The sequence below is a fragment of the Anticarsia gemmatalis genome, chromosome 15 (assembly GCF_050436995.1).
Source record: "Anticarsia gemmatalis isolate Benzon Research Colony breed Stoneville strain chromosome 15, ilAntGemm2 primary, whole genome shotgun sequence".
Taxonomy (NCBI): domain Eukaryota; kingdom Metazoa; phylum Arthropoda; class Insecta; order Lepidoptera; family Erebidae; genus Anticarsia; species Anticarsia gemmatalis.
In genome coordinates this window covers 3,684,789-3,697,100 of record NC_134759.1, presented here as the reverse complement: position 1 = coordinate 3,697,100, position 12,312 = coordinate 3,684,789, and the positions used below count along the sequence as shown (strand labels likewise).

The window sequence follows — 12,312 nt, the reverse complement described above, 5'->3', positions numbered from 1 at the left end:
AAACAAAAACCGTGTCCTCGTTCCACATCCTTAAAAAGCATGTTACTAACCCAAATAAAATCATATTCACTTGTCGTTGCCAGAAATCGCCAGTCAGCACAATTTCTGCACAAAATAAAGACATGGTACCCTATTTTCGCATTAGCCCCGTGGGTTGCAAGCGAGGTACTTGCGCCAGACGAATGTTTGCTGAACAATGTTGAAGGCTTATTGGAAATCCCTCCGTCCCACGTGACACTAGGCTGTGGGGGTTGTACGCCGTGCGTGCGTCACTCGCAATGCAATTTGATCCTTGAATCAACTCCGCCGTGTTTCCGATCTATATGCAAATTACTTTACTATTATTTCTGCGGTAAATCTAAAATTATGAAGTTGTTTGTTTGTTTGAACACGTTTGTCCTAGGTAGTACTACACTGATTCATATAATTCTTCCATTAGTGGAAATTTTAGTCCCGAGTTTTGTACATTTATTTCATTTTTTTATCGAGCGCATCTGATCGAGTGAGTCGAAGAGGTAGGCAAGGCTGAAGTCGGTCAGAGAGACCATTATCAAATCAAATATAGTTTAGGTTAAGCACATTATTTTATAATTTATGTCAAACAATACATTGGATCTTTTAAAGTATTCTTGAAAGTGAAAATAAAATGAGAAGGTACCGAGGTCACGTAGTCATACGGGTGGTCTCCAAGGAGTTATATTACCTTGAGTTTTACATAAACTGTGAGACCGTCTAGACATAACAAGAGGTCTGAATTTCAAAGGATTTATTTCAAAAGTTAAAGTTGTTTTCGGGAGACCTTTTCCTGTCGAGTAATTAGACAGCTTTTGTACGCTCACGTCAAGAATTAAAATTAATTATAACTTCTAAAATGCCAAGATTTATGAATTAAAAGTCTTTCTGTTGTTTTCCTAAAGTTTAATTTCAATTCGTGTTATATTCCCATTTCATGAGAGATGTTTTATGTTTCCTTTATGATCGTCGGGAAAATAATAATAAAGTTAGATAATAATAAATAACTGATGAATTATACACGCACTTCACCTTGGATTACTTGACGTTTCGGCGCAAGTTATCCAGTTAATAATATAATACAGCACGAAAGTTTATCCGCTATGATATTAATTTACTTTATTTTACTAAACTATCTTGACTTCTATCGATTAAACATCTTAAAATAACAACTAATGGGTATTAGAGTGCATATTTCAACAGCTCGATATTTTTATCCAACCCAGACACGAAATATGACCTAGATCTTTTTATAGACCGATCAGCCCGATACACTGTATCAAGAACGTGTGGTCGCATATGAAACAATACATACATGAATAAAGAAGTTTTATGTTGTTTTGCATAGGTACAACATTATATAGACAGTATTTATACGAAAGAAAATTAAATTTCTTATTTGTATTTGGTTTAAAAATAGTTTGGATAATAATTTTAAAATTGTTTAAATTACAATTTTGTCAATTCTTCAAAATCATTTCCTTTGCTTAATTGGAAAATTTGTTACGTGATTTAAAAGGCCAATAACTTTAAGTTCTTTTCACAGACTTCTGAGATAACTTATTATGATGCTGAATGTATAACCATTTTTCAATTATGTTTTAAAGTTATTTAGTTTGAAATATAAATCGCTGGAAATATTAGCTCTACAACAAAAAATATATTACTCCCTAGCTTCACATTTAATTAAAAATAAAAAAGTATTTTTCTAACTAGACATTATTAAGAGCTGTTTACTTTAATTATGATATTTTAGATAATTTCGTTAGTACAATAATTATAGTTCCCAGTGGGAGTAAGGAACAATGTGATATCTTATCTGTTACACGAGGTGAATATTTTGACTCGGGTTCATCTCCCGGGACGTGCAAAGGTCTGCCTTATCGTCGACAATGGTCATGTAGATTTAATCTCATTAAAATTAGCTACCTCGACACTTTTCCAACGTCGTTTCACCTTTTACACTTTACTAATATTACTGTATAGAGGTTTGTTTTTGTCTCATAAATGTATAAACTAGAAGAGTACTTAGAAACCCTATATCCAGGATTTCATTTCATACATTTTGGGCAATGTCCTTTGTTTGGGATTCCAGATCTTATGGCTAGGAAAGTTTAATGCTAAGTAAACTATACCTATACGTAACCACAAAAATTATTGCAGTGGCACTATCTTCTAAATAATGGAGATTCAGTGGACCTTAGCTTCTCATTGTCACTTACGAAGGCTAGAGTCTATCGAAAGTTTGTATAGAGTTTGAAAATCAGGCAATCTGAACCTCAGATAAAGTCCAGCCAATTTTAAACCCTCTTGTTTATTTAACCTGAATGACATAGAGCGTGGGTCACCGATTGCCTCATTCCACTTCCCAATATCCCTGGAACATTTTATTACCAACGTTTCTCTACATAGAGCCGTCTGCTATATAGAGCCGTATAAAAAATGTACACTCTGTAAGTAGGTCGCCCGAAGACGTCTCTACTATATAAAACTATTTTTCTTAGAAATAAAGCTTATTTATTTATGCAATAGAGTCCTAGAGTTTTAGGGTTAAGTGTAATGAATGAAAGAAATAAATTAATGTTGATCAGCAAGCTTATTACGGCATCTCAGTTGACAACTAGTGTACGTCAAATTGATGGTCACTTTTCAGTACATAGCTGCTTTGACGTAACATGTTAATCCCTATAATCTAAGGGAGAAAACAATGAAGAGCATAGTGGTTTTCAAATAGTTGTCAACTGAAATGCCTGATAGCTGCTAATGCCTGAATGGTGTTAAGTCCCGTATTTTTCCTCCACTTAATAGAATTTTCTTAATGAAAATCAAGCACTCAAGGATTCGTTCAATGGCGAGTGGTAATTGCAATTTGATTACGTTTTCTTTCGGTTTTATTAGTAAAGTTTTGTTTAATGATTTTTTAAGCGCATTTCTGATGGCCGAATTTTTAAAAAGAGGCTTACAGATAAGTCGAACCATAATTATAGTATGTTCGTCATAGAAAGCGATTTGTACTGAAAGAAATAAGCAGATATTGATTGACTAAATTTAGTAATACTTACATAATTATGGAATACTGGGAGTTTCTTTTCAGCATTTTTAAGACTGCTAAGTCCATAACATGCATTCACCCACTGTAGTAGAATTAAGCTTTAGTTTAATTCAGATCTTCTCATTACGGGAAGAGACCCATTTGCAGTGAGACGGCTAAGGTACCTTATGGAACTTACCGGTTGTACAGTAAATAACTGATGAAATCTATACTAATATTATAAAGCTGAAGAGTTTGTTTGTTTGATTGTTTGTTTGTTTGTTTGTTTGAACGCGATAATCTCGAGAACTACTGGTCCGATTTGAAAAATTCTTTCAGTGTTAGATAGCCCATTTATCGAGGAAGGTTATAGACTATATATCATCACGCTACGACCAATAGGAGCAGAGTTCCAGAGAAAAATGTTACAAAAACGGGGAAAATTATGGTTCTCTTATGTGACGCCAGCCAAGTTGCGCGGGTCAGCTAGTAGATAATAAAGCTAGCGTGATATGTTAACAAAAAGTATTCCACTAGGTACTACCGGTTTCATGGAAATTTCTTCCTCACTTAACGTGTAAAACTTACAAAGAACCTCACTCAAATGTAAACGAATTATTTATTTACAACGAATACGATTTCTAAAAACTTATGAGTAACAAGTCTTACTAATATTATAAAGGCGAAAGGTTGTGAGGATGGATGTATGTACCTAATGTTTGTTAGTCTTTCACGCAAAAAAACAATATTTACGACACTTAGTACACAGATAAACTATATATCCTAGATTATATGTATATTATATAACCTAAATTTACACACAGGACTCTTCATACCACGAGAAATCTGTTCACTCGGACGATGTCGTTGACGGAAGCTAGCAGGATATAAAATTATCGATTCGTTTCATAAGTACGCTAGAGTACGCTGTTGAGTTTGAGTAAGCTCTTTACGTGGAAATACGACTATTGCAAAACTCATTTAAAGTTTCTACCTCGGTCTTGGTAAGTTCATCAACAGTTGCTACCGTTTCAAACGTTATAGACCAAGTTTCTGTTATGAAACCACCTGCTTTATAGACGAGTAAATTATAAACATTATTATTTAAGTTATTCTTACGATTGTTTGACGACCAATGAAATTTTCATTGCGAATGGTTATTTATATTATTTGCGCTTTTTCGTGTATTTGTTTGTTAAAATGATAAAATGCTCACAAACCTTTGATTTTGGCTTCACTCACGTGAAAACATTTACTGGAAATTATTCTACGCCTTAAGATTATCTTCCAAATTTTATTTGAAGCGGTTCAGTGATTTAGCTGTGGAATTGAAACAGATTAAATCGTAATAGAAATTTAGAACCAAATATTATATCAGGGATAAATTGAATATCGATTATAAAAAAAATAAATTCGCAATGTCATTTGTCTTGAGGGTTGAGAGGTGAATGACCGATGATCGATGGCTTATGTAGATACGTACATTACTGATCAAATATATTTTAGAGAAAAAACAGCGGTGAAATACTTACGATTATTATTGCTCGTAAAACTAGGCGTAGTGATCGTTATTACAATTTATTGCTAAGAGACGTGTAGGTACTGTAAACACGAAACTCTTGAAGACTTTAATGTTTTAAAACATGAAAGTACATAAGTTGAAATTTTAGCTGAATTACTAATATGTTGACATTCTGATCTTATTTGGAGGAGAAAGTAAAGTCAATGACTTGGTAACACGTGTCGGCATGGAAAATTCTACGCAATTAATCCTCATTATGAGGGTACAGACCTATTTCGTTTCAGTTCATCTCATTGTCTTTACCATACCATAATTAGTGTTAGAGAAATACAATTTCTGTATTATTGCAACTTTCCAAATCATTTCTAGAATAACTTAACGTTACTTGTATTATGAGAGATATCTAGATGAGGCGAATATACTAAGGGTTATAATTTTTAGCTTGAAAGAAAATCATTTTCTTCTTGATGAGGCACGAACAGTATACCCAACTTAATCAAATAATAATTAGAAGAATAATAAAATCTATTGAAGGTTTTATTATGTATAATAATGTGTGGAAAAAATATTGTATTTACTCTGAGCCTAAAAGGTGTTTTACCAAAAATCATATTGCTAAATTGCTGTAGCAGCCCCAAAATGTGTAACTTTGATATGAGTGTGACGTGGGTGTCAAAAGCAAATGTTTATCTCGCCGCCGGGTGATCGAACCCAGGACGATATATATTTCCTCTTGTTTGTCTGTAATCCCATTGAGTGAGGGATTTTCTATAGCTTTACTTTCCTATGACAGCTTAGTAACTGGCTGACATGAAGATATTGGTTGGAATGTTTTTGGAGTGCTATAGAAATTGATAACCGACTGAGGTCATGAACTACATTCTACTATTTGTACGGTAGTATTGTCCTTTAGTATATTATGCTCTCTGTAATAATACGACAAACTTGAATATACATTAATGAAATAGACAAAATTAAGATACTTACACTCTTGACTTATTTAAAGATTCCAAACTCAATTAAATCGTGACGTCTACTAGACAATAATAGTGAGATTTTCGAAACGTTGAATATAAGCAATTGTTTTGTTAAAGTTAGGAGGCAGGTCACCTGCTTTCTACGTTGTTAATCTTCAATTTCATGCATTAAGCAACTTTGTCTCTCTAGGCGGCGAATTGCATGGCGCCACACTATGGCTGGTGGTGTGCGGTGCCGCGGCGCTGGTGCTGGCCGCCTTCGCCGTGCTCGCGTGCTGGATCGCGCGCCGCAGGAACTCGCTTGCACACAAACTTGGTGAGTTAACAACACAATACTTCCGCGATACTACTAGTAGCTGAGTGCCAGTTTAAGAAATTTCGAAGGCATTATTGATTACTTATAGAAATATTATAGACAAAAGGTTACACTACTAAAAATAGTAATTAAACACAATTGTAAAACCACCAATAAAAAAATATTAACCTAACACCAATCTGTCAACTTATCGGCCAGATTACCAGTATTAAGTGAAATAACGTGTTCGCAGTCAATGCCATCGTGCTTAAAAACTCGCATCAGCTTGCCCTACAATCTAAGAAATTACAGCAGCAGTCTATCCTTTTTTTTTATGTATCAGGTGGCAAGCGTGGTCCAGACAAGGCGCTGGTGTTCCAGCCGCCTCGGCGCGCGACCGCAGTGCGCTCGCCCGGCTCGGCCACGCACTACCTGCGCAAGTCGCCGTCGCCCACTGCACCCGCGCCGCCCGCGCCACCCGCTCAGGCCAATACGCCGCCCGCGCAACCACCACTGACTAATGCTGCGACTACTGTAAGTAAAAATTAAATATCGCCTTTGTTTTATGAAGTAACAAGGTCTTCTGACAATTCCAAAAAAGGATATGCTAAACCTTAATACAAAGATATTGCCCAAATATTATTTCTTTAGATATCTCGCATAGATAACTCAAAGATTCTCAAAAGATTGAGACTATAGGCTGGAACTATTCAGAATCATTTAACAGCATGTTGAATATCACATCTACTATTTTAATATCCATCACTGTACGATTACGAGAGACAAGGGGGACAATCATAACCTTGATATTTTTTTCCTTGTATATTTTGTAACATGAGGAATAGTATCTCCTACAGTTACTCACATCCATATTCCTCCAATCATAGCCCACTGGCGGCAATAGCCCGCACACCCCCACGGCCCCAACTGAACCGACCCCGCTGAGCAAGGAGCTGGCCGATGCCAACGCCACCGAGAAGACCAAGGTGGCTGAACCTGAGAACACTGATGGACGCCTTGGCGATCTGCACTTTAAACTGCGGTAAGTGGAAACTTAACACAGAAGTAGATCAGTTTATACATGTGTTTTTGATTTTACAGGACGTAACCAAAACTTCTTTACAGAAAAAGTAACTTTTGACAGTAAAAAACATAGTATTCTGTTTTGTTGTTACAGTTTAATACCGTTTGTATAGTTGTATAGACGACTTCCCAAATGCGGAGTAATAACATCCCAATTTCTAGTTTTAGCTACCTGTGTCTAGCTTAAAAGTGCACACAGACATGTTTCAGCAAACACGTTATACGTAGCCAATATTCATCTAACCAACCTTTATTAGAAACGGATCTACAATAACCTTTTAATGTGATCGATTTCCTACGCAGCCGTTCGCGACGAGCTCGTAATCCATTTAAATCTTCAATAAATCCTCAATGAAGGACGCTAATTGTCACCGGCAGTCACTCAACCCGAGTCTATCAGTCGAATTACTTCCATCGTCGTATTCCGGACCGATAACCAGATGAATAGCAACATCACTTACCCTTTACAAGTTTATTTTGAAGGATTGGATACTAATTGGACGCTACGTTCGCTCGTAAAATGAATATTCAATATTCCAGAGACCGGCTACGCGCAGGACTAATGAACTTTATGAGAAAAATTGCGAGTTTTTTTATTTTAGATTGTTAAAAGCAGTTTGTTTACTTGACTTTTAAACTTTGGAATAGTCTATTGTAAGACGTCTGCGTATATATAGCGCACATTCCTTAAATAATGGGAATTCTTAAATAGAAGTTGTAAACCAGAAACAACTACCTATAGTGCGACTACAATTTCGAAATCATGTCCGTATAACAAAGCCTAACACATACAGCGATGTGTCCAATACATCTTCATTTTACTTTAAAGACGCTCTTCATAGCATCTCATTTCTTAATGATGATATAAACCATCCCAAAGTCATCTCATGTCCCATAACAAAAACAAAACAACAGTAAGTAAGCGTACCGAACGAGCGTGTATTAATTACTCACAACAAAATATGACGGTATATTGTAGGGGAAATGCCATACGTGCCGCGGATGAGTCACGGTCCTTCAATATTAATGCACTAATATTAGAATACTGTTCACGGAACTCACTGAATTACGTGGATTTTTCTTCGATAATGGTGGAGTATCGAGTTAATAATGATTGAGAATTATAGTTGACTGTCGATTTTGATATTTGCTGTTGTGGATTGTCGATAAAGAAAAATTACGCGTATGTTATGTTACACTAACAAATTATAAGTGTTCAAAACGATAAAAAAACTAGAAAAAGGATAATGGTTTCGTGTGGTTTTTTGGCAGTTTTATTTTAGGTTTTGATTAATATTCCTCATACTTATTAAAGGATATGGCTTTTCCCTGTTAGGAGTCATAAATCGATCGAAAAAGCTCCACTTGAAAGTATATGACTTTCCAATTTTCAGTATATATATAAGTATAACCGTCAACTCAGTAACCTCCAGTCAACATATCAACACATCTACAAACTATCGTTAGTCGTTTCTTCCGTAGCTAGAAGACAATCAATCTAAGAAAGAAGTTTCCACACCAACTTTTAATCACTTTCCTCCACACTACCCAACGGCAAGGGAAATCAATACAGTCTCAATTTCTTCTAATTATCGTTCGAAGTGACGCAAACGCACTTAAGCATTATTAACTTAGTTACCTGACACTAATCGTCGTTATCGAACCGATTCACTAATTAGTACCTTGGAATTATCGACGACTGTTCAAGAGGAAGGGGCATGTGGGCGTGTCGCGCGTGCCATATGAAGTATGTGCAGCTATACATACCCTAGTACTAACCTCAGAGATGACACTAAAAACACATAGATAGAATTCCGACATAAATCACAAAGTATTAGTGGAAAATACGACTCCAATGTCATTGAAATATGGCTGGTAATTTTAATTTGTAACAGTCGTTTATTCCTTTTCATATTTTAGTGTGCGTTTTCATCGGTTGAGTTTGGTGCTGAGCAATCTTCAATGAAATAGTATGACGAGTCCTTTCCTCTTGTGTTACCTGACAGTTCTTCTTCTTATCGAATGGTTGTGGTCAACCTAATGTCAAAGTAGTTCAAGCCGCCCGAAGTCTTTGACGTAGCTTAACGACTTAATTGACAAGAATCGGTACCGAATTTTTACGTGCCCTCCGAAACACGGAGACGCCCAGTTCAAATACCACTACGCGGTCACCCATCTGTGGAATGACCGCAAGGTTTGCTTAACTCACAGATCGTTTACCGACCGTTGGCCACAACTAGCAATGGACACCTCAAAATTATTGAACCGATTCACTAATTAGTGACTTGGAATAAATTATTACCGACGGCTGTGCCAGTACTTTGTACTTGTATACTGGACTGTGTTTTATGGTAATTAAGCTTCATTGAGTATAGACTAGTGGTTGTTAGTTGAAGGTAATTTTAGGCTGTAGTGTGTTTAAGTGCTGTTGAAAGCGATGTAGATATCGATTTTCTATGTAGGTGTATTTTTCAATGTGAGTTTATTGTAGGGGACTGAAAAGTTAATCTTTTAGTTATAGGTGTATTAACAATGTTTTCTATTGTATTTTTAATCGTAATAAGATTTATTTTAGGAACAGAAAAAATTGAAAGTCCAGAAATGTTATATACCTAACTTGTTTTAATTACAGTTAATTACAGTCGGTTATAATTACTATTACAATAATAAGAAAATGTACGTATATGAGTTTTTAAAAAATTGTCACCACACCCACAAAACTGTACGACATACCCTTTACAAATTTGCTAAAGTAATCTATAAACTAATTTGTCAGTATAAGCTCTTAAACTGCAATACAATCAAACACTCCGGATATGTTTGCCATACTATATACTGTAAATCAGCCAGTACATTATCGTAGTAAACTTATACGTGCGAGTGGTATAATTATTTCAGTCACGTGAGCTATTCCGTTTTCGATACAGTGCACGTTGCACGAAGCGTTATTGCGAAAGGCCTTTGTTTTACAGCTGCACTTTGAAATTAATAAACTTGTCCGTATTGAGCTTTTGTTAATGTTGCTGTAGTTTTTGAAAGGGATATTTAATTACTCTAGTTTGATGGTGTTTTGAAACGGAAGTCTATTAATTACTGTCTCTGATAGTTTTTGGAGCAGTTTTTTTTGTTTTTATACTTGATTTTATACTTACACATTTCCTGGCTAAATTCTAATTCCACTACTTCCGGGCTACTCTTTGGTATGTCCCATCGATATAATTCGGATCTATTTTTTGGCTCTTGATTTGAATTTATCCTTCAACATTTGCTGGTGATATGCTTATTTTACCACTCCCTGACAACTGTATTGTATGTCCTATTGACACATTAACGAAAATCGTTTAAAAACATTAGATTTCCCCCTTTTTTAATCGTTGCTAATTTCTAAGTAATCCAATTGATTGTAAAGTTACCATTTTACATTACTTTGGTCAATAGGTTTAATTTTATAATCAATTTCAAGTAGTTATTTCTAGATTATACATTATGTAGATAATGACTATTTGTAACCCAAACTACCAGTAATCAGTTTGGGAAACTATCAATCACTCAATAACTTAGTAATACAAGCTATCCATCAGAACTTTCACACTCGATACATAATACATGTCGCGCAGCCTGGCTCGGCGCGCCGGTGCCGCTGTAATGACAGCCGGAATCAATACTGGCCGAGGAGGTTCGTTTGTCGCCAGCCTTTGTCATCGAGTTGCTTGCTTTATGCCTCTGTTTACATTTGTCTATGGACATTCACGTCACGGATTTCAATAATGTAGTGTAGGTTAGTTTTGTAGGGGTTGTGTTGTGATTTGTCTTTTTACGGTTTTGGTTTTATAAATTTTTCGGTTAGAGAGGTAAAGTCGGAGATTTTTTAAGGTTTTTGGTTTATTATGTAATTGAAACAAAGATTATCCATCATTATTTAATTAAATATTGGATTTGTCTGACAAAGTTATTTATAGTTAAACTAAAAAGCATTAAATAGGCATGGCATATGAATTTAATACATATGTACATACATTCATAAAATCATTTCCTCATTAGAGTAGGTAGAGACCAATAAATTGTTTTCTTTATAAACTCACTATTTACGAACACAGTACTTTTGTTAACCCTACACATATTTTAATTTATGCAACATTATTACTTTATTTCAATGCCAAGTTCACTTGTATTACTACAATAACTTGGTAGCATACACGTATACCTGCAAGAAAATTACACGCATACTTGCTATTCATATGAATTCCTCTTCCAACGGCTCTTTATATCCGCCATGGAAGGATCAGACAGACCCTCATAATCTCTCTACCAACAGTATCGAGGACTTGAGTAAACCGGATATTGGAAAACGAAAGAAAATTCACGGGAAAATGTACAAGAGAAATTTTTATATTGTGATTATGGCTAAGTTTTGAAGGATTCGATTTAAAAATGAATCTTTCTTGCGATAGGTTTTTTATCGGCAAATAACTTTATTATTGGAATAATAATGTTGACGGTTTAACAGGATACCTGTACTGTCGATTTACTTTCAAAATTATTTCACGAACGCTTGAAGGAAATATAGGTAGAGTTTATTTTAGTATTTTCACTTGTAATTCTGTCAGGAAATTTAGCCGACAGGTGCAGAGCTTAGGCGACATGTGCAAGGCTTAGCCTTATTCGTTTCAAGTACCAATTTCAACAGTTTCCGAAAACTTTCCACACCCGTCATTGGTAATACCAATGAATCAAATACACTAAATTTAACGTAACTTAAACTCCTAACAACCTTTCATCTGTATTACATATGTACATGTTTTAAACGTTACAAGTGGTTCCGTGCCATTATTTATGAAAACGGCAAATAAATCATCGTATGGGAGCCCTCTTAAATATTATTTTTATTTAGTCACCACTCCGTTACCATTAAGTCGCGAAGTCGTGGGTTCGATTCCCACACGGGACAATTATTTGGGCGATCGACGAATAGTTGTTTCGGATCTGGTTTCACTTTGTGTTCGTTGTTTGTATGTTTGTAAAAGTCCCCGCGCCACGCGAGCAATTGTTAGTGTCTTAAGAAAATAATAAAAAGAACAAACATTGACACTACAATGATAACAGGAAAGCGTGGGTACTAAATCTCTCTATTTGTTGAATACAACTTCAAGATATAAGTTTCCTCTGGACAGGATGTCATAAAATAGGTCACAGTTATTATTGTAGCTCGACTGCTTTGCCCTTTTCTTGACTGTTGACATTTATCTTCTATATGTGGACTTCTCTATAAGAGCATGTTTGTTAGGTAAATATAAGTTCTCAACGAATAGTTGGTTATCGTGGTGAACTTAGCAACAACACAACACAGGCCTTCTTCGTAGTTTCGGGAGACCCGTATCCAGTGGAACAATAA

General features: G+C 35.5%; 1 protein-coding gene across 1 annotated transcript in view; it reads left to right on the top strand.

Annotated features, from left to right (window-relative positions):
- Positions 1 to 12,312, top strand: part of Syt4 (Synaptotagmin 4) — a 47,117-nt gene that overhangs the window by 21,710 nt on the left and 13,095 nt on the right. The window contains exons 2-4 of the mRNA XM_076123354.1: positions 5,733 to 5,858; positions 6,181 to 6,371; positions 6,725 to 6,879. Of these exons, the coding sequence (XP_075979469.1) occupies positions 5,733 to 5,858; positions 6,181 to 6,371; positions 6,725 to 6,879 (472 nt within the window). The remainder of the gene's footprint in view (positions 1 to 5,732; positions 5,859 to 6,180; positions 6,372 to 6,724; positions 6,880 to 12,312) is intronic.